This window comes from Coregonus lavaretus, assembly GCF_964263955.1.
Source record: "Coregonus lavaretus genome assembly, chromosome: 33".
In the NCBI taxonomy this organism is placed as follows: domain Eukaryota; kingdom Metazoa; phylum Chordata; class Actinopteri; order Salmoniformes; family Salmonidae; genus Coregonus; species Coregonus lavaretus.
In genome coordinates, this window is record NC_140020.1 from 28,549,368 (window position 1) to 28,575,233 (window position 25,866).

The window sequence follows — 25,866 nt, forward strand, 5'->3', positions numbered from 1 at the left end:
GGAGCGGCAGTGGCTAGAAGGCCGGTGACGACGAACGCCGAAGCCTGCCCGAACAAGGAGGAGAGGCAGCTTCGGAGGAAGTCGTGACAGCGAGTTATCATTAATTCAATTTGTGCCCCCACCATAATGTCTCTTTATAATTTTTCAGACTTTCAAATGACTGCTGCGGAAGAAGAAGAAGAAGAAGAAGAAGAAGAAGAAGAAGAAGGTAGATAGAGGACAAAGTTCTCTTCAGTCAGCCTTCTTCTTCACCTTTTTTTCTCTCTCTCTTCACAATCCTCTCCGAAGGATCTGTTTCTGTTTCTGCAGTCTCTCTGATCCGGCAGTAATATAAGGTAGGTCTTATGCAACCATGCGTAAGCCGCAGATTAAAACTACAGGCTTGATGTGATGAGCTCCTTTCCTTACTATCCATTATAGATGGTCATTTCACACAAGCCATCTCCTTGCCTGACTGTGTGCATATCATGCCCTTTGATCTCTTTAAGATATATAGATAAGAGATGACTGCGGTTGGGGTTGAGAAGAAGAGGGGGTTTGAAGAAGCTAATGATGAACAAAGCTAGTTCATTATTTTTATTTTTTTAATGGTGCCTGGTTTATGATCTGGTCGGAAAAGCATAGGTAGATTAGACACCCCATTGAGATGCGGGGTGTCCCCCCTTTGAGTTCTCAACCGTAGTTTCTTCTCTCACTTTTTCCCTCTAATACAGCGCATGTACAGATATGTCGAACGCTGGTCTTCAAATATATCACAGGTTCTCATGCACATGCTTCAGATAGTCCTTGTTGATAATGAAGGCCTCCACATGCGCCATCTTGCCCTTGTCGGGCAGGACCACCATCATGGAGGAGTTGCCTTTGTAAGGCAGCATGACCACGATGGTGAAGTTATCCTGGTACAACTCATAAAGACCCGTCCTCTTCATCATGTTAACATTGACCTTGGTGTTCTCGTCCACCTGGAAGTCAGACTTGTGGGTCTGCGTGACATTGAATAACTTATCCAACTTCCTTGGGGAGATAGAGGAAATTGTTACTAAGGGGTAATTAACACGGGGAAGTCGAAAAATAATAAATGTTACAAGCCTAATTCTTTTTTGTTTTTTTGTTATTTTGTCCTGCACATACATTTTCTTTTAATTCTTTATTGACACATATTCTGTTTACCATGTGTGGAAACCAGACAATGAGTCAGTCAGTCAGTCAAGTCTATTCTATCATTGTTCTAAAAGCAAACAATAAGTGCACGACCGTTCTGTCCTACTACAGTGTCCTCCTACCTCTGAAGAAGACGTAGTTGATGAGCACCATGGCCGTATCAGGGTCCAGATCCTTCACCAGGTCCGTGATCTTTTCCTGGGTCTTAATGGCGATGAACTTGTTGATCTCAGTGGCGGCCTCTGCGGGGTTCTTGAAGTCAACGGTGAAGCCCTCGCTGGCATAGAAGTGCTTGGCATCCTCCAGGAACTTGGCCAAGGGCTTGAAGCCATCCCTCAGGCCCACGGCACTGCCCATGTCCAGCTGCATGGCCTCCCCAGCATGGCCCAGCATGTGTTGCAGGTGCTCGTAGGCCTCGTTCACCTGCTCCGGTGCAGCGGTACCATGAAGACCAAGGAGCTCTCCAAACAGGTCAGGGACAAAGTTGTGGAGAAGTATAGATCAGGGTTGGGTTATAAAAAAATATCAGAAACTTTGAACATCCCACGGAGCACCATTAAATCCATTATTAAAAAATTGAAAGAATATGTCACCACAACAAACCTGCCAAGAGAGGGCCGCCCACCAAAACTCACGGACCAGGCAAGGAGGGCATTAATCAGAGAGGCAACAAAGAGACCTAAGATAACCCAGAAGGAGCTGCAAAGCTACACAGCGGAGATTGGAGTATCTGTCCATAGGACCACCTAAAGCCGTACACTCCACAGAGCTAGGCTTTACGGAAGAGTGGCCAAATACGTTTGGTGTTCGCCAAAAGCCATGTGGGAGACTCCCCAAACGTATGGAAGGTACTCTGGTCAGTGAGACTAAAATTGAGCTTTTTTGCCATCAAGGAAAATTCTATGTCTGGCGCAAACCAAACACCTCTCATCACCCCGAGAACACCATCCCCACAGTGAAGCATGGTGGTGGCAGCATCATGCTGTGTGGATATTTTTCATCGGCAGGGACTGGGAAACTGGTCAGAATTGAAGGAATGATGGATGGCACTAAATACAGGGAAAATCTTGAGGAAAACCTGTTTCAGTCTTCTAGAGATTTGAGACTGGGATGGAGGTTCACCTTCCAGCAGGACAATGACCCTAAGCATACTGCTAAATCAATACTCGAGTACTTTAAGGGGAAACATTTAAATGTCTTGGAATGGCCAAGTCAAAGCCCAGACCTCAATCCAATTGAGAATATGTGGTATGACTTAAAGATTGTTGTACACCAGCGGAACCCATCCAACTTGAAGGAGCTGGAGCAGTTTTGCCTTGCCTTGAAGAATGGGCAAAAATCCCAGTGTCTAGATGTGCCAAGCTTGTAGAGACATAAACCAAGAGACTTGCAGCTGTAATTGCTGCAAAAGGTGGCTCTACAAAGTATTGACTTTGGGGGGGTGAATAGTTTTGCATGCTCAAGTTTTCTGTTTTTTTGTCTTATTTCTTGTTTGTTTCACAACAAATAATATTTTGCATCTTCAAAGTGGTAGGCATGTTTTGTAAATCAAATGATACAAGCCCCCCAAAAAATCTATTTTAATTCCAGGTTGTAAGGCAACAAAATACGAAAAATGCCAAGGGGGGTGAATACTTTCGCAAGCCACTGTAGATAAATGAGCCATATTGTCACGTCTCCTCCCATTGCTCCCCTCCAGCGTTCTGATTTGCCGGTCTACTGAGCCACCGGTCTGAGCGCACCACCTCTGCAACACAGGAATGGAAACCCAACGCACCCTAATCACCTCCAGCGCACCTGCACCTCATCATCTCATCACCACCACTATATAGCCCTGGACTGTTCAGTCATTGTTCTGTGTAATTTTTAGCGTCGTGTCATTTACTCGCTCCTTGTTATTCTCTTTCTCATTGTTAAGTAAACCTTTACCTTGTTGATTCCTGCGTCTTTGTCCTGCCTCTTCATATCCTCAGTACTCATCACAGAACTACACACCTCTCACGAAAATGGATGCAGCAGGTAATCCTCCTGGAGTTTCCCACCGCCTCGACCAGCACCAGCAGCAGCTTGCCCAGTTGAACACCGCCATGCAGGAAGTGCTCCAAACTCTGCATAACCTGCCCGGCGCTCCGGTTCCACCTCAGGGAGCGGCGAGTGCACCCAGTCCACCTGTTCCCATGCTATCACCACTTCTGAGGAACCCTCGCCCTACCGGAGCGCTATGATGGTAAAACTACTAAATGTAGCGGCTACTTTCTACAGGTTTCACTTTATCTGGCGCATCAGCCTGGGGCATATCCATCTGACAAGCCAGGATAGCACTGGTGATTTTGCTACTTAAAGGAAAGGCGCTGGATTGGGCCACGGCAGCCTGGGAAGGAGGTGAGGCCGCGGCGCTTCCCTACTCCACCTTCCTCGCTCGGTTCAGGGCGGTGTTTGATCATCCCACGGAGGGAAAGGACGGGGGTGAGCGTCTCCACCAGCTACAACAGGGAGAGGGTCCTGCGTCCGCATATGCTCTGAGCTTTCGCACGGTGGCGGCGTCTTCCGGCTGGAATGAGTGTGCTCTGAGCACGGCCTTCAGGAGAGGCTTACGGAAGGACATCAAGATGGAACTCGCATGTCGGGACGACGAGATGGACCTTGATACCCTCATCGCCACGTCCATTCGTCTTGACGACATGTTGAGAGACAGACGGAAGTTCCCAAAACCTCCCGGAGCCTCAAACGCTCACCCCATCTGAGCTATGGAAGCCGCCCTGCCTCCAAGTCCTCACCCATGGAGGTGGGCAGCACCCCCTACACTTCCACGGACCACAGATATCCTGGTGGCTCCCAGTCTAGGCAGTATGACTCCCGTCGCCGCTCCATGAGTGTTACGTCATCTCCTATCACAAAACCATTGTTTTTAGTTCCCATGACAATGACTGGTTATTACTTCTCTTCCATTTCCACTGCAATGATAGATTCCGGATCAGCGGGGAACCTTATAGATAGGGAGCTGGTCTCTGAATGGGGGTTGCCCACCATGCCATTGCCTCTCCACTACACGTCACCTCGCGGGACAATAAACCACTTGGATCAGGCACCGTTACGCACGTCACTCTCCCCATCACCATTCCCACACTACCGGAGCACCACGAGGAGCTGTCATTCCACATCGTCACGTCACCATCAAGGGCCTACAGAGCTTCCTGGGTTTCGCCAATTTCTACCGGCGTTTCATCAGGTCCTTCAGCTCCATAGCCGCCCCGCTCACCTTTCTCCTTAAGGGTGGGCCTCAGAAGCTGGCCTGGAACCCTGAGGCTGACGCTGCCTTCAAGAGGCTGAAGGAGATGTTCACCACAGCGCCCGTTCTAAAACACCCAGATCCATCTTGTCCTTTCATCCTGGAGGTGGACGCATCTGAGGAGGACGTGGGTGCGGTCCTCTCCCAGCGGAAAGGTAAGCCAGAGAAAATGTATCCATGTGCCTTTTTCTCTAAAATGCTTACCCCCACAGAGAGGAACTATGGAGTTGGAGACAGGGAGCTGTTGACGGTGGTCCTCGCTCTGGAGGAATGGAGACACTGGCTGGAGGGCGCAGTCCATCCATTCCGGATTCTTACTGACCACCGGAATTTGGAGCACATACGGGCAGTAAAACGGATGAACTCTTGCCAAGCCAGGTGGGCCCAATTTCTTACTAGCTTTCAATTTATTCTTTCATACCGCCCAGGATCCCAGAATGTGACAGCCGACGCACTCTCCAGGATGCACCATACCGTAGAAAGGAAGGATCTGGGGGTCCTATCCTGCCCCCGTCTTTCATCGTTGCACCTGTCATTTGGGATGTGGACGAAGACATCCGCCTGGCGGCTCAAGAGGACCCAGCGTCTGCCAACGCCCCTCCGGGGCGTGTGTATGTACCCACCAGTGTCCGTGACCGCCTGCTGATCTGGTAGCACACCACCCTTACGGCCGGGCACTCCGGTATTACGCGCACCCTGCATTCTCTATCACAAAAATACTGGTGGCCCACCTTGGCTACTGATGTCTGTCGCTATGTCAACTCCTGTTCCGTATGTGCCCAAACAAAGACACCTCGGAATGCCCCGGCAGGCAAACTACTTCCTCTCCCAATGCCTCAGCGACCTTGGTCACACCTGTCCATAGACTTTGTCACCGACCTCCCACGTTCTGACGGCTTCACCACAGTCATGGTGGTCGAAGATCGGTTCTCAAAATCATGCAGTTTTTTGCCACTAACTGGTCTTCCTTCTGCTCTCCAGGTTGCTGAGGTCCTGTTCCAACAGGTCTTCTGGCACTATGGACTTCCGAAGGACGTTGTCTCGGACCTTGGCCCCCAATTCACCTCCCGAGTGTGGAAGGCTTTCCTGGAGAAGATCGGGGCCACGGCCTCACTTCCAGCTATAGGCCTCAGTCAAATGGGCAGGTGGAGCGCATGAACCAGGAGCTGGATAGGTTTCTTCGTTGACACTGTCAGGACCGACAGGGTGAGTGGGCAAGGTTTCTTCCCTGGGCAGAATATGCCCAGAACTCCCTCGTTCACTCCTCCACGGGGCTCACTCATTTCCAGTGCGTCCTGGGGTACCAGCCGGCCCTGGCCCCTTGGACATCCAGCCAGACCGATGCACCCACTAACGACGAGTGGTTCCGCAGGGCCGGACATGTCTGGGACGCCGCCCATGTCCGTCTCCAGAGGGCCATTCATCAGAAGAAGTACCAAGCTGACCGCCACCGCAGTGAGGCTCCCATATTCCAGCCTGGTGATCACGTTTGGCTGTCCACTCGAAACCTCCCTCTCCACCTGCCCTACAAGAAACTGTGCCCCCAGTTTGTGGGGCCGTTAATGGTCCTCTGGCGGATTAATGAGGTGTCGTACCAGCTGCTCCTTCCCCCTCACTACCGTGTCTCACCTACTTTTCATGTGTCCGGTGGTTCCTGGTACTCTGGCGGATGCCATCCCCCGGGGTACGCCCCCTCCGCCGCTGGACATTGACGGGAGTCCGGCGTACTGTATGCTGTGATGGACCTGCTGGACTCCAGGTTCCGTGGGGGACGGCTCCGTTACCTGGTGGACTGGGAGGGGTATGTCCCTGAGGGGAGGAGCTGGGTTCCGGCTGAGGACGTTCTGGGCCCCAACCTAATTTGGGACTTCCAACGTCGCCACCCTGACCGGCCCGCTCCTCGTCCACGGGGTCGTCCTCATGGACTGGGACGTCCTGCGGCGGGAGCCGCGCGTCCGGGGGGGGGGGTACTGTCACATCTTCTCCTGTTGCTCCCCTCCGGCGCTCTGATTCACCGGTCTACTGAGCCACTGGTCTGAGCACACCACCTCAGCAACACAGGAATGGAAACCCAACGCACCCTAATCACCTCCAGCGCACCTGCACCTCATCTCATCACCACCACTATATAGCCCTGGACTGTTCAGTCATTGTTGTGTGTAATTTTTTTTTTGGGGGGGGGGGGTAGATCAGCTTAATATTGCAGATAGATTGTAACTTCTATCAATGTAATTGTCTGCATCACTTCCAATCCCCCATGTTTTATATATATATACTCCCCTTTATTACTTTTCAACCCCGCCATCCTTTCCTTACTTGGGGTAAATTAATGAACAACAATGCCCAGGCCTCTACTTCCAGCCTATACTTACTATCTACACCTTATGGACACAGTCAATTTTACAATAATTCTATTTTATTAGTTTTTGCTCCTGAACTTCTTCTACTCTCAACCTCTCCGATCATTTTCAGGATGTCCATCTGGTTTGCTTCTATATGCCATATCTTTCTAACTGTGCTCTTTCCCAAAAGCTCCCAACATACAACCTATATACTTATTATGGACACAGTATGCTTACATTATTAGTTATCTTGTTATTATTTGTTGTTATTTGTTATTAGTCCCATCCTTCAACTCCATTCAATACCTCCCATCTATCTCTTAACACCATCCATATAGGATTTCTATTTGCCATATATAATTCAACCATACTGTGATGTTTTACAAAAGTTCTGAACCTTTCTATTCTCATTGCTTCTACAGATTGTGAATTAAAAATAAACATTTTTGCTAAAAGTATTATAATGTTATTGATCGATTAACTATGACTTTTCAGATCACCCAGTAATGCAGGTAAATATTGCAATCCTTTAGCCATTCCTGGACCTGTGTCCAAAAACAAGCTACAAATGGACAGAACCAAAACAAATGATCTAATGATTCTGTCTCTTCACAGCAAAATCTGCAGAGCTGGGAAGATTGTATCCCCCATATAAATAACATTCTATTGGTAGCAAGAATTTTATATAATAATTTAAATTGAAAGATTCTAATTTTTGAATCCGGTGTCGTTTTGCGTGTCAGTTCATAAACACTATGCCATGGGATCGGTACGTCAAAAATCTCTTCCCAACTATTTTGCAATCTACAGTGGGGAAAAAAAGTATTTAGTCAGCCACCAATTGTGCAAGTTCTCCCACTTAAAAAGATGAGAGAGGCCAGTAATTTTCATCATAGGTACACGTCAACTATGACAGACAAATTGAGAAAAAAATTCCAGAAAATCACATTGTAGGATTTTTTATGAATTTATTTGCAAATTATGGTGGAAAATAAGTATTTGGTCACCTACAAACAAGCAAGATATCTGGCTCTCACAGACCTGTAACTTCTTCTTTAAGAGGCTCCTCTGTCCTCCACTTGTTACCTGTATTAATGGCACCTGTTTGAAGTTGTTATCAGTATAAAAGACACCTGTCCACAACCTCAAACAGTCACACTCCAAACTCCACTATGGCCAAGACCAAAGAGCTGTCAAAGGACACCAGAAACAAAATTGTAGACCTGCACCAGGCTGGGAAGACTTAATCTGCAATAGGTAAGCAGCTTGGTTTGAAGAAATCAACTGTGGGAGCAATTATTAGGAAATGGAAGACATACAAGACCACTGATAATCTCCCTCGATCTGGGGCTCCACGCAAGATCTCACCCCGTGGGGTCAAAATGATCACAAGAAAGGAGAGCAAAAATCCCAGAACCACACGGGGGGACCTAGTGAATGACCTGCAGAGAGCTGGGACCAAAGTAACAAAGCCTACCATCAGTAACACACTATGCCGCCAGGGACTCAAATCCTGCAGTGCCAGACGTGTCCCCCTGCTTAAGCCAGTACATGTCCAGGCCCGTCTGAAGTTTGCTAGAGTGCATTTGGATGATCCAGAAGAGGATTGGGAGAATGTCATATGGTCAGATGAAACCAAAATAGAACTTTTTGGTAAAAACTCAACTCGTCGTGTTTGGAGGACAAAGAATGCTGAGTTGCATCCAAAGAACACCATACCTACTGTGAAGCATGGGGGTGGAAACATCATGCTTTGGGGCTATTTTTCTGCAAAGGGACCAGGACGACTGATCCGTGTAAAGGAAAGAATGATGGGGCCATGTATCGTGAGATTTTGAGTGAAAACCTCCTTCCATCAGCAAGGGCATTGAAGATGAAACGTGGCTGGGTCTTTCAGCATGACAATGATCCCAAACACACCGCCCGGGCAACGAAGGAGTGGCTTCGTAAGAAGCATTTCAAGGTCCTGGAGTGGCCTAGCCAGTCTCCAGATCTCAACCCCATAGAAAATCTTTGGAGGGAGTTGAAAGTCTGTGTTGCCCAGCGACAGCCCCAAAACATCACTGCTCTAGAGGAGATCTGCATGGAGGAATGGGCCAAAATACTAGCAACAGTGTGTGAAAACCTTGTGAAGATTTACAGAAAACGTTTGACCTGTGTCATTGCCAACAAAGGGTATATAACAAAGTATTGAGAAACTTTTGTTATTGACCAAATACTTATTTTCCACCATAATTTGCAAATAAATTCATTAAAAATCCTACAAAGTGATTTTCTGGATTTTCTTTTCTCATTTTGTCTGTCATAGTTGACTTGTACCTATGATGAAAATTACAGGCCTCTCTCATCTTTTTAAGTGGGAGAACTTGCACAATTGGTGGCTGACTAAATACTTTTTTCCCCCACTGTATATGGCACGGCTGTCAATCCTTTGGTCCTTAAGTGAAACTGATATACTTTTTTATTTATCACAGTTTTCCTTAACCAATTATGTTCTTTAATGCAAGGCCGACAGACAAGTTCTTTACTTTCTCCCCCTTCCACTTTCCTCTTCCACTTTTGCGGTAAGGCTGCAATTATTTGGTTGTAATTTTGGGTAGAGCAGACATGTCCATATGTTTTTGTTAGCTGCATGTGCAACATAACTCCACCAGTCCTACCGATGATATCATTTACGAAGATTATACCTTTTTTAAACATTCTGTCAAAAAGAAAGGTTTTTTGTCAGTTAGTATATTTGAATTTAACCACAATATTTGTTGCATTATTTGTTCTGTCGTTTCTGGAGGATTAAATTGAAATTGCAACCAACTTTCTATGGCTTGTTTTAGAAATAGTGACATTTGGGAGATGATTTCCTTTTCAAATAACTGAAAATGAGTTGTCGTAATCTGAATAAAGGGAAAAAGGCCTTTCTTGAACATTGGGTGAGACAATCTTACTAATTTGCTTGAGAACCAGTTCGGATTTAAGTATAACTTTTGTATGACTGAAGCTGTCAGGATCGTCGTATACAGAGGAGGACCAAGGCGCAGCGTTGCAGACGAACATACTGAACTTTATTATCTTCAGTGATAATAAGCACAACAAAACAACAAAACGATAACGTGACAGTTCACGGTCTAACACAAACCAACTCGAAACAAGATCCCACAAACACTAAGGGAAAACCGACAGTTTAAATATGGCTCCCAATCAGAGACAACCAGCCACAGCTGACACTCGTTGCCTCTGATTGGGAGTCACTCAGGCCAACAAAGAAATAAACAAACTAGAACTCCCAACAAAGAAATACAACACATAGAATGAACACACCCTGGCTCAACATATAGAGTCCCAGAGCCAGGGTGTGACAGAAGCTTTTAGTGATAGGTCTAATGCTTTAATATTTAATAATTTATGTCCTCCGAATTCATATTCATTATATAAATAGGCCCTTTTAATTTTGTCTGGCTTGCCGTTCCAAATAAAATTGATTTTTTTTTTCTTCATATAATTTAAAAAACTGTTCGCTAGGCGTAGGCAAGACCATAAGCAAATAGGTAAACTGGGATAATACTAAAGAGTTAATCAGGGTGATTTTTCCACAAATGTTTCTTTCCATGGTAGTAAGATCTTATCTATTTTTGCTAACTTTCTATTAAAATGTATTGAAGTGAGATCATTTATTTCCTTTGTGATATGTATTCCGAGTATATCCACATCACCATCAGACCATTTTATTGGTAAACTACATGGTAATGTAAAAATTGTATTTTTTAGTGATCCAATACGTAATATAGTACATTTGTCATAATTTGGTTGTAATCCAGAGAGGTTAGAAAATGTATCTAGATCCTCTATGAGGCTGTGGAGGGATTCTAGTTGTGGATTTAAAAGAAAACATGAATCATCAGCGTACAATGACATCTTTGTTTTTAAGCCCTGGATTTCTAATCCTCTGATATTATTATTGGATCTGATTTTAATAGCTAACATCTCGATGGCCACAATAAATAGATATGCCGATAGTGGACAACCTTGTTTCACTCCTCTTGACAGTTTAAAACTTTCTGAGAAATAGCCATTATTTACAATTTTACACCTAGGGTTACTATACATGATTTTGACCCATTTTATAAGAGATTCTCCAAAATTGAAATGCTCCAGGCATTTATATATAAACCACAATCGTACTTTATCAAATGCCTTTTCGAAGTCTGCTATGAATAGCAGGCCTGGTTTCCCATGTTTTCCATAGTGTTCTATTGTTTCCAATACTTGCCTTATATTATCTCCAATGTATCTTCCATGTAAAAAACCTGTCTGATTAGAATGAATAATATCCGACAATACCTTTTTAATTCTATGCGCTATACATTTTGCTAGAATTTTTGCATCACAACACTGAAGTGTAAGGGGCCTCCAATTTTTTAAATGGACTGGATATATTTTTTTCCACTTGTATCCTGTTTCCGTAATAATGAGATCTTCTTCTTGAGTGTCAGATAATCTACCATTTACATAGAAGTGGTTAAAACATGCTAATAACGGTCCTCTTAGTATATCAAAAAAGGTTTGGTATACCTCGACTGGTATGCCATCCAACCCTGGAGTTTTCCCAGACTTAAAGTCTTTAATTGCATCCAGAAGTTCCTCCTCTGTAATTTCACCTTCACATGAGTCTTTCTGTATGGCTGTTAATTTGACATTATCAATAGAAAAAAAATCTCTACAATTAGCTTCAGTTAGAGGAGATGGAGGCGACTGAAAAGAAAACATATGCTTAAAGTACTTTGTTTCCTCCTTCAAAATATAATTTGGTGAATCATGGGTGACTCCGTCAATTGTAACCAGTTTCATTAAGTTATTTTTGGTAGCATTCCTATGTTGAAGATTAAAAAAGAATTTTGTGCATTTTTCCCCATATTCCATTCAGTTTGCTTTATTTTTTATAATATATTACACTTGATCTTTCTTGAATAAGTTTCTCCATTTCTTTTTGTTTTTCCTCTAATTTATTCTGAGCCTCTATGTTACAGTTTTTATTGCCATCTATCTGTTCTGTTAGACTTTCTATTTCCTTTGTTAGTATAAACTCTTTTGACCTAAATTGCTTTTGTTTTCGAGATGAGTACTGAATTGCATGGCCTCTAAAGGCACATTTAAAGGTGTCCCATACAAAAGCGGTCAGACCTTTGATTATTTTGTGCCACCTGGGCCACAATGATAAACCCCCTCTCTGATTGTCCGAGTGTGACCCCCTCCCCATGGGTTACTGCAGCCAGTGTTGCCAGCACTGCCACTACCTGGGTGGGCGTACCCCACCGGAATCCCCACCGGCTAGGTAAAAGGTCGTCAAGGTTCTCATTAGCATCTTTGAGAATTTCCTTGTATATTATGCTCTCCCATCAGGGGGCTCTGGCTTTGTAGGACCAACCCTGCCAGGCAGGCTCAGAATCTTGAGGGGGCGTTGCTGCTCAAGTAGGTCTCTGACCGCATTTATTTCTCTGTTTAGGCTGCATACTCACAGCAGGTCCATAAAAGAGATGGGAACTTCTCTTTGGTGTATGGGTCGCTCAGGTGGGTGTCCAGGTTATAGGGTTAGGGATCTTTCCATCATGATAGGACAATACAAAATTAGATTAGATGTATACTATATTTAAAAATGTACATCCCTCATCTACACAAAATTGAAAGCTCTCTCTCACTACCCCTGCTCATAGACCCCCGTCGGCTCTGGGATATGCAACCATTTCCCCTCTCACTCACTTAACGCCGCACCTTTTCAAACACAGAAATGCACACCACATGGTTGACTGCGGAAGCAATGGGCCGAGCGTGCAAACGCATCCGCATCCACATCTGCCGCAAGGGGGAAAGGACACCAGAGAGAACACAGGACCAACCACAACAACCATCCGCCAAAACAACAACCTCCCGCCAAAAAAGCCATGTTCTAATTATTTGTATTTAAAGATGTATTATTCTGCTTATTATCTTTTCTTGTTATATCATTTTATCCTTTTATAAAATACTATACTTACTATAAATGTTATTTAACCTCTTAAGGCCCAAGCTGTTTTTTTACATGCATTTTTTATTTCTCTTTGCTATTTGGGCTTATTGGAACCTAATTAGAATAAAAACTAAGTATCATCTTTTGATATGATGTACTTTTAGAGAAAAATGATGTCCACATATGTGGATTCATGGTCACTCTTGCATTAGGCTAACATTTTCAACACAACTAATTTAAGTATGTATGTATGTATTTAGTGATTTAATTGTTATTTATTTCATTGGGACCATGTACAGCTTTTTAGCTGCATCAGAGCTAGCTTTTTTCCCATTTTACGTGTGTGCATGTTTACAAGCATATTAGCTGTTTCGAGGAGCCTCAGTCCATAAGTACACTTACATGTACTTCATGTTTAGCGACCTACAAAGTTGCTAGTTTTACACTTTTTTTTTCAAATTTGCATGTCATGACAAATATACAAGGCTTTTATAAATATCTAAATCAGAATAAGCCATGAAATATGACAGAACTTCTACACAATTGTGGACATAAGAGCTAAAAAGTGCTGTCCACGTATGTGACCACTAAGCCCTAGGAGGTTAATATTACAATCCCTATCATTGCTAGTATCGGGTGCTCCATTATTCGACTCCTCTATTACAACTTTTAGAATAGCCATGGAATAGTCTTTGTGTCTCTGAACATTTGGTTGTCGATATACAGTTTATCCACCACGAGTGCAACACGTTTCCCTTTTAATCTGTTTTCCTTGAAGATTGGATACAGAACTTTGCGCCTTTCTGCAATCTCGCTCGGGAACTGATCATTCATGCCTATTTTCCCTAGGCTTTTAAGCATAGCTTTATCTTAAAAAAAATCAAATTTGGCAACGATTGGGCGCTCACATTTCTGTCCTCTTTTTCCGAAACGGTGTACACGTTCGAGTTGGATTTTATCGACAGCCTCGAGTGGGATTTGTAGCGCTGTATGCAGGAAGTCCTTCATAATATTCTCTGTTATTTCTCCCTCCTTTTCCTGAATACCCGTAAGTACTAGATTTTCTCTCATTGATCTAGTTTGGATGTCTAGTAAGGCTTCTCTCAGAAGGTTGTTCTCCTTTTTTAGTTCCCTAACGTCCGTTTCCATCTTAGAGACTGTCACTTTTAATTTTTTGGTTTCTTTCTCCATTACCAAAGCTTTTTCGTCACTCATTTGAAGACTCGCTTTCAACTCTTTTACGTCTTTACTGACCAATTCTAGTATGCCCAATTTGTCATTTATCGACTTCAACAGGTCGCTTTCCACACTTACCATACCCAGTGGTGAAAAGCATATATCATCTGTATCAGTCGATGAGTCGCGTTTCCTTTTGGGGATCGGCTCTCCACGCTTATCTTCAGTCATGTTTGGGTGTTGCGTGTTGTTGTAATATTTGTCGATATATTTCTCTAGCCTTATGATCTGTTTTGTGTTATTATCCAGATTGAATTATATTAACTGCGAATATATGAAATGCTAATATTTAGTCTAACTTACTGATTTTGAATATTATGTTTTTATCTTGAGGTGTTTTGTACGCTTTCTATTCAATACGCCATCTTGTCTACGCGTGCCCCGCACCTCCTGCCTCCGGGGGGGGGGGGGGTACTGTCACATCTTCTCCTGTTGCTCCCCTCCGGTGCTCTGATTCACCGGTCTACTGAGCCACTGGTCTGAGCACACCACCTCAGCAACACAGGAATAGAAACCCAACGCACCCTAATCACCTCCAGCGCACCTGCACCTCATCTCATCACCACCACTATATAGCCCTGGACTGTTCAGTCGTTGTTGTGTGTAATTGTTAGCGTTGTGTCATTTACTCGCTCCTTGTTATTCTCTTTCTCATTGTTAAGTAAACCTTTACCTTGTTGATTCCTGCGTCTGCGTCCTGCATCTTCGTATCCTCAGTACTCGTCACACATATCTATTTATGGACCATTAACATATTTCAAATTATCCATCTACCTTACGGATCTGTTTGGATAATTTGCACTTTCGGATCAAAGTTATTGTTAACTAATATCATGACCACTTTTGAGGTTCTTTGCCCATGGGAGAAGTATATTTCGCCACCACCCTGCTTCACCGTAGGGATGGTGCCAGGTTTCCTCCAGACGTGACACTTGACATTCAGGCCAAAGAGTTCAATGTTGGTTTCATCAGACCAGAGAATCTTGTTTCTCATGGTCTGAGAGTATTTAGGTGCCTTTTGGCAAACTCCAAGCGGGCTGTCATGTGCCTTTTACTGAGTGGCTTCCGTCTGGCCTCTCTACCATAAAGGCCTGATTGGTAGAGTGCTGCAGAGATGGTTGTCCTTCTGGAAGGTTCTCCCATCTCCACAGAGGAACTCTGGAGCTATTTCAGAGTGACCATCGGGTTCTTGGTCACCTCCCTGACCAAGGCCGTTCTCCCCCGATTGCTCAGTTTGGCCGGGCGGCCAGCTCTAGGAAGAGTCTTGGTCGTTCCAAACTTCTTCCATTTCAGAATGATGGAGGCCACTTTGTTTTCGGGGACCTTCAATGTTGCAGACATTTTTTGGTAACCTTCCCCAGATCTGTGCCGACACAATCCTGTCTTGGAGCTCTACGGACAATTCCTTCGACCTCATGGCTTGGTTTTTGCTCTGACATGCACTGTCAACTGTGGGACCTTTTATAGACAGGTGTGTGCCTTTCCAAATCATGTCCAATCATTTGAATTTACCACATGTGCACTCCAATCAAGTTGTAGAAACATCTCAAGGATTATCAATGGAAACAGGATGCACCTGAGCTCAATTTAGAGTCTTATAGCAAACGGTCTGAATACTTATGTAAATAAGGTATTTCAGTTTTTGTTTTTTTATACATTTGCTAAAATTTCTAAAAACCTGTTTTTGCTTTGTCATTATGGGGTATTGTGTGCATATTGCTGAGGACATGTTTTTATTTAATCCATTTTAGAATAAGGCTGTAATGTAACAACATATGGAAAAAGGGAAGGGGTCTGAATACTTTCCGAAGGCACTGTATACAACAATATAAAATGGGTATTTTATCACCTTGGTCATTTTGAAACTAAAAGTGTGAAGGAACTCAGCACTGATAAGATATACAGTACTGCATATGCTAATTTTAGCCTCACATAGGAACATTTCCTGGGCATAGAATTAAATACACTTGTATTACCATTTGACCTTGCAAACACCTACTCACTCTCCCAGATTTAGCAGTTAATCCCTATCATAACTAGGTACTGCTAGCTATCATAACTAAACAATGATATAATCAAACATTTTCAAAACTTAAAAAAATGCAGTGACAACGAGTTCCCTTCAATGTCTTCTTTGCCAGAGACAGTTTGGCAGCAACTCTGTCAATTTATGGTCCTGAGAAGATCAGCTGATCACATTTAATAAATGATTTACCAGGACCCGCGCCCTTTCACTGACCTGGCTGAACAGGAGATTAATCTGGCCAGGCTGACTAGCTTACATCATGATGTGACATGGCTCAGCACTCTTGAGAAAATCACTGTAGGATTTTATGGATGTTCCAGACTATTGTATTCTTAGTGCCTTCAAAATAACTCAAACAATTGAAACGGTGCAACATGAATACGTTTGTCACAGAATTACTTAAATATTCTAGGCCGTTCTTTGTTTTTAGAAGGCCTGTCATTTCAGAAAGCAGAAGTACCATAAATACTTTACAATCTCCACAATGTTTTATGACATTCCAGAACCCTACTGTAGACATTTACATTTACATTTACGTCATTTAGCAGACGCTCTTATCCAGAGCGACTTACAGTTAGTGAATACATATATTTTTATACTGGCCCCCCGTGGGACCAGTAGCTGTCCAATTACACTCCGTATTGGAACCACCGATTGGCTTACGATGGTGATCTGTCACTGTTGAAAGCTAGGAACAGATTATTGAGCTGACATATTCCTGCCATTCATGACTGATCTGCTGTCTGAGTCATCTTGCTCTATTCTATTCATCATTTTCATCTCCCAGAGTTTGAAATATCACAATGGAATCTTTAGAACTCCAGCATGGAAAGATTGAATTTCATTCTAACTCGGAGCTTTGCTCTCTGTGTGTCATTGTGAAATGTTTCATTCTGAAACTGAACTCCAGCTTGTAATGTACACTCAGAAAAAAAGGGTTCCAAAAGGGTGCTTCGGCTGTCCCCATAGGAAAACCCTATTTTGTTCCAGGTATAATCCTTTTTGGTTTCAGGTAGAACCCTTTTGGGTTCCATGTAGGACCCTTTTGTCCTCAGAACAGCCTCAATTCGTCGGGGCATGGACTCTACAAGGTGTCGAAAGCGTTCCACAGGTGTGGATTTAACAAATTCAATCTTTCCATAAGGGATCAAAGCCTTCACCTGGATTCACCTGGTCAGTCTGTCAAACATGTTCTTAATGATTTGTGCACTCAGTGTATATAGCATCTAAGAGTGTAGCCTAAGGATAAGATGACGTTCAAAGCTATGCTGTCTCTGAAATGATTGTCAATCAATGAAATGATTGATTCTGATATTGACGGATGATTGAGTTTGTATAGTGTTCTTTCATCCTAATTGTAAAACGATTTAATTGTGAAATTGTAATGTAATAAAAGTCAGCCCTAACCTGTATAACATTTAACTACAGTGGGGGAAAAAAGTATTTAGTCAGCCACCAATTGTGCAAGTTCTCCCACTTAAAAAGATGAGAGAGGCCTGTAATTTTCATCATAGGTACACATCAACTATGACAGACAAAATTAGAAAAATAAATCCAGAAAATCATATTGTAGAATTTTTTATGAATTTATTTGCAAATTATGGTGGAAAATAAGTATTTGGTCAATAACAAAAGTTTCTCAATACTTTGCTATATACCCTTTGTTGGCAATGACACAGGTCAAACGTTTTCTGTAAGTCTTCACAAGGTTTTCACACACTGTTGATGGTATTTTGGCCCATTCCTCCATGCAGATCTCCTCTAGAGCAGTGATGTTTTGGGGCTGTCGCTGGGCAACACGGACTTTCAACTCCCTCCAAAGATTTTCTATGGGGTTGAGATCTGGAGACTGGCTAGGCCACTCCAGGACCTTGAAATGCTTATTACGAAGCCACTCCTTCGTTGCCCGGGCGGTGTGTTTGGGATCATTGTCATGCTGAAAGACCCAGCCACGTTTCATCTTCAATGCCCTTGCTGATGGAACGAGGTTTTCACTCAAAATCTCACGATTCATGGCCCCATTCATTATTTCCTTTTCACGGATCAGTCGTCCTGGTCCCTTTGAAGAAAAACAGCCCCAAAGCATGATGTTTCCACCCCCATGTTTCACAGTAGGTATGGTGTTCTTTGGATGCAAATCAGCATTCTTTGTCCTCCAAACACGACAAGTTTAGTTTTTACCAAAAAGTTATATTTTGGTTTCATCTGACCATATGACATTCTCCCAATCCTCTTCTGGATCATCCAAATGCACTCTAGCAAACTTCAGACGGGCCTGGACATGTACTGGCTTAAGCAGGGGGACACGTCTGGCACTGCAGGATTTGAGTCCCTGGCGGCGTAGTGTGTTACTGATGGTAGACTTTGTTACTTTGGTCCCAGCTCTCTGCAGGTCATTCACTAGGTCCCCCCGTGTGGTTCTGGAATTTTTGCTCACCATTCTTGTGATCATTTTGACCCCACGGGGTGAGATCTTGTGTCAAGCCCCAGATCGAGGGAGATTATCAGTGGTCTTGTATGTCTTCCATTTCCTAATAATTGCTCCCACAGTTGATTTCTTCAAACCAAGCTGCTTACCTATTGCAGATTCAGTCTTCCCAGCCTGCTGCAGGTCTACAATTTTGTTTCTGGTGTCCTTTGACAGCTCTTTGGTCTTGGCCATAGTGGAGTTTGGAGTGTGACTGTTTGAGGTTGTGGACAGGTGTCTTTTATACTGATAACAAGTTCAAACAGGTGCCATTAATACAGGTAACGAGTGGAGGACAGAGGAGCCTCTTAAAGAAGAAGTTACAGGTCTGTGAGAGCCAGAAATCTTGCTTGTTTGTAGGTGACCAAATACTTATTTTCCACCATAATTTGCAAATAAATTCATAAAAAATCCTACAATGTGATTTTCTGGATTTATTTTTCTCATTTTGTCTGTCAGAGTTGACGTGTACCTATGATGAAAATTACAGGCCTCTCTCATCTTTTTAATTGGGAGAACATGCACAATTGGTGGCTGACTAAATACTTCTTTTCCCCCACTGTATTTTATAACTAGAAGAAAGTGTTTTATCTAAAATATTAAAGTAAAACAGAAACTAGAGCAGAACAAGTACATTCTTACGAGTTTTCTTTAACAAATGCCCTTTCATGCCATCATTATGGAAATCTACAAAACGCAAACAAGCAGGTGGTTTCTGAAACCGATTTTAATTATCAAAACATCCATTTCAAAGTATCCATTTCAAAGGCACAGACAGTCCACAAATACAGTTTCCGATGTAACATTTCCTAAGTTTATATCATAGGGTACATATTAATAAGCAAAAAGACGATCTGAAAATAACAACTCTTCTCATTCTTCTAATCCTCACCAAAGGGGGGACACAAACAGAGGTATGAGTGATAGAGATTGACAACCCCGCCCCCCAAAAAAGACTGAGGCTATTACATTTCTGTCAGGTTGATGATTTTCCCTATGAGCAGGATGAGGCCTGTGAGCTCATCATACATTATAAGCATGAATGGCCTGTCGAAGGTAATCCTGGGAGGGACAGAGAAGTCCAGGGCGATGTCCGAACACCCCCCCCTTCTCTGACTTGGTCTCATCCACCTCTAGCATGACCTCATTACATTTACATTTTAGTCATTTAGCAGACGCTCTTATCCAGAGCGACTTACAGGAGCAATTCGGGTTAAGTGCCTTGCTCAAGGGCACATCGACAGATTTTTCACCTAGTCGGCTCGGGGATTAGAACCAGCGACCTTTCGGTTACTGGCACAATGCTCTTAACCACTAAGCTACCTGCCGCCCCTCATGGAGAGCCTACAGAGAGAGGGGGGAGAGAGAGATGTGTTGAGAAGATTTGGTGCAAGAGGTCAACTGATGGAATGCCTAATCTTGGCCCCAAATACGTTCTGATACACATTTTGACCCAAAAATGTATTAAGTAGCACTTTGTTAGTTGTAAGAATTCCTTATCCTGAGCAGAATAGCAAATAAGCTATGATTTTTCCAACCATAACAATCTTTATGTATTGTCACGTCTTAAAGCTTTCCAGTTGTCCTCCTACCTGAATGAGTTTCAGGGTATTCTTTAAAGAAACCCGGGGAAGTCGGCTGAGACCCAAGACGCTTTCAGTAGACTTTCAGTAGGATTTCTGGCTGCCTGTGTGAAAATACCAATCAATGTGTTAATGGATTGTGTTTAGGATGCTGTCTTGTTATTGCATGAGTCCATGTAGTAGGCGACTTGACGTTTACTGAAGCAGAAATAAGTAATTATTGCTGACTCGGGATCAGCTCAGCACAATTAATCATTCTGCTAAACAACACGCACCATGTGACATGAGTGGCCCTGTAGAAAAGGTCCCTCAACACAGCACACCATCAATCAATATACACCCACAAACAAACACACACCCACAATTCAAACCCATGCATGCAAGTATGCACATGCGCATGCACACACAGGGAAACACATACACATCCATCCACCTGCCCACACAAACACAGACACACTCGCTCCCTCCCTTGAGGAGAGTCGAGGCCAATGTACCCAGGCTTCAGGTTGGAGAGCCAGAAGTCCATCCTGGCTGTGGAGAGACACCTCCAGAAGCAGAACTTCTCCCTTGGGGTAGCAGGAGGAGGGAGGCCAGCCTGGGGGAGGCCTGGTGGAGGGGGTCAGGGGAGGAAGAGGAGTAGGGCAGCCTCAGCACCGTGGTGGAACAGTTAGTATCATACAGCATCCTCAGCTCTGCAGAGTCATCACGGAACATCATGGGAACCTCCACGCTCGACGACCCGTTCACGTGGAAACGCCCGTTGACTGTGTGACGCCTCTCGAATGGATGCTCCCACTTATGTACCTGTAGGGGATTGCAAATATCAAATGCACTGTAGCCGACACTGTCATTCAATTACCCTGTCATTCAATTACAAACATAGTACTTTCATTATATCTTGATAGGTTTATGTGGTATACTGTAGGCTACACCAGTGGTTCCCAACCAGGGGTACTAGGACCTATCCACAGGGGGTACTTGAAAATACTAATGAGTCCAAAAGGTTACTTGTAAAATGCACAAGGGGGTATTTCAGGGGTACTCTGGGCAGAGCAAAATTCAGTTGGTGGTACAGTAACCAAAAAAGGTTGGGAACCACTAAAGATAAAGATTAAATTACTTATTGTGCTCAGGACTAATTTGACTAACAGAATAATTAACTACTGAGTTAAACAAATATATTCCTTTAACTTGCATCAGAGAACTAGTAATTATATATTTATCTTAAAAGGGAACATTGTACCTTTAAAATGTATAAGGTTCATCAGAATGAGTTTGTCTGAGCCATCGTGACTAGAGAGCTTCAGGTCTCTGACCAGTGTCTCTAGTGCTGTGTTGTTGTTTACACTGGGCATGGCCTTCTGGAGTTGGGCAATAAGATTATTGAGTAACTTCTGGTAGTCTGGCTTGGGCTTCCCGTCCACGTGCAGGCCAGTCCACACCCCCAGCTGAGCCCTACCCCACCCACCTCCCTCCAGCGGCATGAGGGCAGACAGGGTAGCCTCCACCTGCTCCTCGGTCACGTGCCCCTGGCTCAGGGTGGTGAGCAGCTCGGTCCGGGTGAAAGTGCCAGGGCCAGAGACCCTGGAGAGAAGACCCAGGGCCGAGGCCAGGCCCAGGGGGGAAAATAGGAGGCTGTGGCCAGGCCGGCTGCTGGCAAGGTCATGGTAGGGGCTGAAGGCCAGGGCAGTATTGAGGGCTGAGGTGTCCAGCTGCTGCTGCTGGGGGCCCTGGCCCTCCTCTCTCTTCTCCTTTCCTGTTGGTCCTCTGGGAGGGTTCTCTAGCAGTGCTGCCAAGGCACTGAAAAGTATGCCTAAGAGCCCAGCTAACACTGTAAGCCATGTTATGCTATTCATTATTAACACTTCCCATCTATCTTCTAATCTAGCTATCGGTCAGCATGAGCTCTCATTTATATACGTAACTCTGTCCAAATTTCAGTCTGCTGTGTGTTTGCTGTTTACACACAGAGATGAGCTGAGAAACTATATATTTTTTAACATTGTTTAATGTAACATTCACTTTAGTGGTAGACCCTCTGCTGCACTGAGTTCATACACAAACTCTCAGCCAAATAATTGTGTGTTTATCCAAAGTATAAAGACATCTGTCATGGACCATTTACTGTATTTTGACTGTGGACAATGGAGCATTTACCCAGTTTTTTTTAAATACATTCAACATTTATTATGTTCTCAGAATATGTAATGTAATAATCAAAATTACACTTGATTTTACACATCAAATATGATCAAATTTTTCTTTTTAATTAACCCCCAATGTTCAGCTCATTATTTGAATGTGTTTGCAGTTTGTGACATTAGCTTGTTAATGCTAGTCCGTCTGTTCAAATGCCAATGTGCTTATTAATCACTGCTTGCTTGAACTCACAACGATACCCATGCTAATTAACTACCTGGCAGTCTGTTTGTTACCAGGCGTACAGCACTGGAGACACACTACTTACCTGGCCTTATGTTGACATCTTGTGGCTAAGAATACACTGGTGTAATAAACTTAGTTTGGTTGGACTGCGGTTACTTTGTTGGACTAATTTTATTAAGAGGTCTAGATTAGAGACAGACAAGCCAGACATCCTGCATCCCTAAATGAGGTCCTAAACTGACAGCTCTCTAAAAATTTTTAGTTCATATGCATGTACCTTAAACTGGTAACTCTTTCGATTTTAGAGTTTACATTCACAAGTGTAACCATGATTCTCTTGAGTCTGAGGTGTCTGTAGAACAGACGGCAGAAGTTCAGATAGCAAGGATGAAGAGACAGTAAAGAAGAATCCACAGAACCAGCAGCAGCTCCGACATCGTCACACCACAAGGGGCCACCACATTCCCGGAAATAACACCTCCATCACTGAAAGACCAGAGAGAAACATAGCCAACATAAATGATTGAAACCTGGAGACAACCAGAGCGTTGAATTGACCTTGAATTGACTGAAGGCAATTCCTTGAGACAATTGCAGTGTTGGTGTAATGTTCATAGTAGAGAATATCCACTGTATGAATGAACATACCCTGATGCCTGGGGATTGCCACTGTTTGCAGAACAAGGCAGCAGCAACTATTCCTGGGGTCCAGCAAAATTAAGACAGTTTATACAATTTTAAAAACATTAGAATACATTCACAGATTTCACAACACACTGTGTGCCCTCAGGCCCCTACTCCACTACTACATATCTACAGCACAAAATCCATGTGTACGTGTGTATAGTGCGTATGCTATCGTGTGTGTATGCATGTGTCTGTGCCTATGTTTGTGTTGCTTCACAGTCCGCGCTGTTCCATAAAGTGTATTTTGATCTGTTTTTTAAATCTAATTTTACTGCTTGCATCAGTTATTTGATGTGAAATTGAGTTCCATGTAGTCATGGCTCTATGTAGTACTGTGCGCCTCCCATAGTCTGTTCTGTACTTGGGGACTGTGAAGAGACCTCTTGTGGCATGTCTTGTGGGGTATGCATGGGTGTCCGAACTGTGCGCCAGTCGTTCAAACAGACAGCTCGGTGCATTCAACATGTCAACACCTCTCATAAATACAAGTAGTGATGAAGTCAATCTCTCCTCCACTTTGAGCCAGGAGAGATTGACATGCATATTATTAATATTAGCTCTCTTTGTATATCCAAGGGCCAGCCGTGCTGCCCTGAGATAATTGCAATGTTCCTAAGTCCTTTTTTGTGGCACCTGACCACACGACTGAACAGTAGTCCAGGTGTGACAAAACTAGGGCCTGCCTTGTTGATAGTGCTGTTAAGAAGGTAGAGCAAAGCTTTATTATGGACATACTTCTCCCCATCTTTGCTACTGTTGTATCAATATGCTTTGACCATGACAGTCTACAATCCAGGGTTACTCCAAGCAGTTCAGTCACCTCAACATGCTCAATTTCCACATGATTTATTACAAGATTTTTTTGAGGTTTGGGGTTTAGTGAATTATTTGTCCCAAATACAATGCTTTTAGTTTTAGAAATATTTAGGACTAACTTATTCCTTGCCACCCACTCTGAAACTAACTGCAACTCTTTGTTAAGTGTTGCAGTCATTTCAGTCGCTGTAGTAGCTGACATGTATAGAGTTGAGTCATCTGCATACATGGACTCTGGCTTTACTCAAAGCCAGTGGCATGTCATTAGTAAAGATTGAAAAAAGTAATGGGCCTAGACAGCTGCCCTGGGGAATTCATGATTCTACCTGGATTATGTTGGAGAGGCTTCCATTAAGGAACACCCTCTGTGTTCTGTTGGACAGGTAACTCTTTATCCACAATATAGCAGGGGGTTTAAAGCCATAACACATAAGTTTTTCCAGCAGCAGACTATGATCAATAATGTCAAAATCCACACTGAAGTCTAACAAAACAGCCCCCACAATCTTTTTATCATCAATTTCTCTAAGACAATCATCAGTCATTTGTGTAAGTGCTATGATTGTTGAATATCCTTCCCTATAAGCATGTTGAAAGTTTGTCAATTTGTTTACTGTAAAATAGCATTGTATCTGGTCAAACACCATTTTTTCCAAAAGTTTACTAAGGGTTGGTAACAAGCTGATTGGTCGGCTATTTGAGCCAGTAAAGGGGGCTTTGCTATTCTTAGGTAGCGGAATGACTTTTGCTTCCCTCCAAGTCTGGGGGCACACACATTCTAGTAGGCTTACATTTAAAATATGGCAAATAGGAGTGGCAATATCGTCCACTATTATCCTCAGTAATTATCCATCCAAGTTGTCAGACCCCGGTGGCTTGTCATTGTTGATAGACAACTATATTTTTTCACCTCTTCCACACTCACTTTACGGAATTCAAAAAATTACAATGCTTGTCTTTCATAATTTGGTCAGATATACTTGGATGTGTAGTGTCAGCGTTTGTTGCTGGCATGTCATGCCTAAGTTTGCTAATCTTGCCAATGAAAAAATAATTAAAGTAGTTGGCAATATCAGTTGGTTTTGTGATGAATGAGCCATCTGATTCAATGAATGACGGAGCAGAGTTTCTTTTTTCCCAAAATTTCATTTAAGGTGCTCCAAAGCTTTTTACTATCATTCTTTATGTCATTTATCTTTGTTTCATAGTGTGTTTTTTTATTCTTTTTATTCAGTTTAGTCACATGATTTCTCAATACATTTGCCAATCGGTTGTGCAGCCAGACTTATTTGCCATTCCTTTTGCCTCATCCCTCTCAACCATACTATTTTTCAATTCCTCATCAATCCACGGGTATTTAACATTTTTTACAGTCCTTTTCTTAATGGGTGCATGCTTATTAGTAACTGGAATAAGCAATTTCATAAATGTGTCAAGTGCAGTGTCTGTTTGCTCCTCATTACACACCACAGACCAACAACATAGGAATCACTACAAAACGTATTGTATGACCTCTTATACACAATATTTGGCCCAGCCTTTGGAATTTTGATTTTCCTAGATATGGCTACTATATTGTGATCACTACATCCGATGGATTTGGATACTGCTTTCAAACAAATCTCTGCAGCATTAGTAAAGATATGATCAATACATGTTGATGATTTCATTCCTGTACTGTTTGTAACTACACTGGTAGGTTGATTGATAACCTTTTGAAGGTTGCTCCCTGATCCTCTCCTGACCCAGAGACAGAGCCCAGGTTTTAGCCTCTGGTGGAGGGGTGGAGGCAGAGGTCTGGTCAGGGTTGGGGACAGTGATCTCTGCTGGGGTGAAGGTCTCTGGTGCTGGTTGGTTAGTATTGTCTCTGAACAGG

The 25,866-nt window shown here is 43.3% G+C and overlaps 1 protein-coding gene across 1 annotated transcript; it reads right to left on the reverse strand.

Annotated features, from left to right (window-relative positions):
- Positions 1 to 752: 752 nt before the first annotated feature.
- On the reverse strand, positions 753 to 6,159 carry LOC311108400 (alpha-1-antitrypsin homolog; the record flags this gene model as incomplete). The annotated part of the gene is made up of 3 exons (XM_084151029.1): positions 753 to 1,039; positions 1,284 to 1,622; positions 6,084 to 6,159. 3 exons carry the CDS (start codon positions 6,157 to 6,159, stop codon positions 753 to 755), a joined length of 702 nt encoding a protein of 233 aa, XP_084007155.1.
- Between the last annotated feature and the right edge of the window lie 19,707 nt (positions 6,160 to 25,866).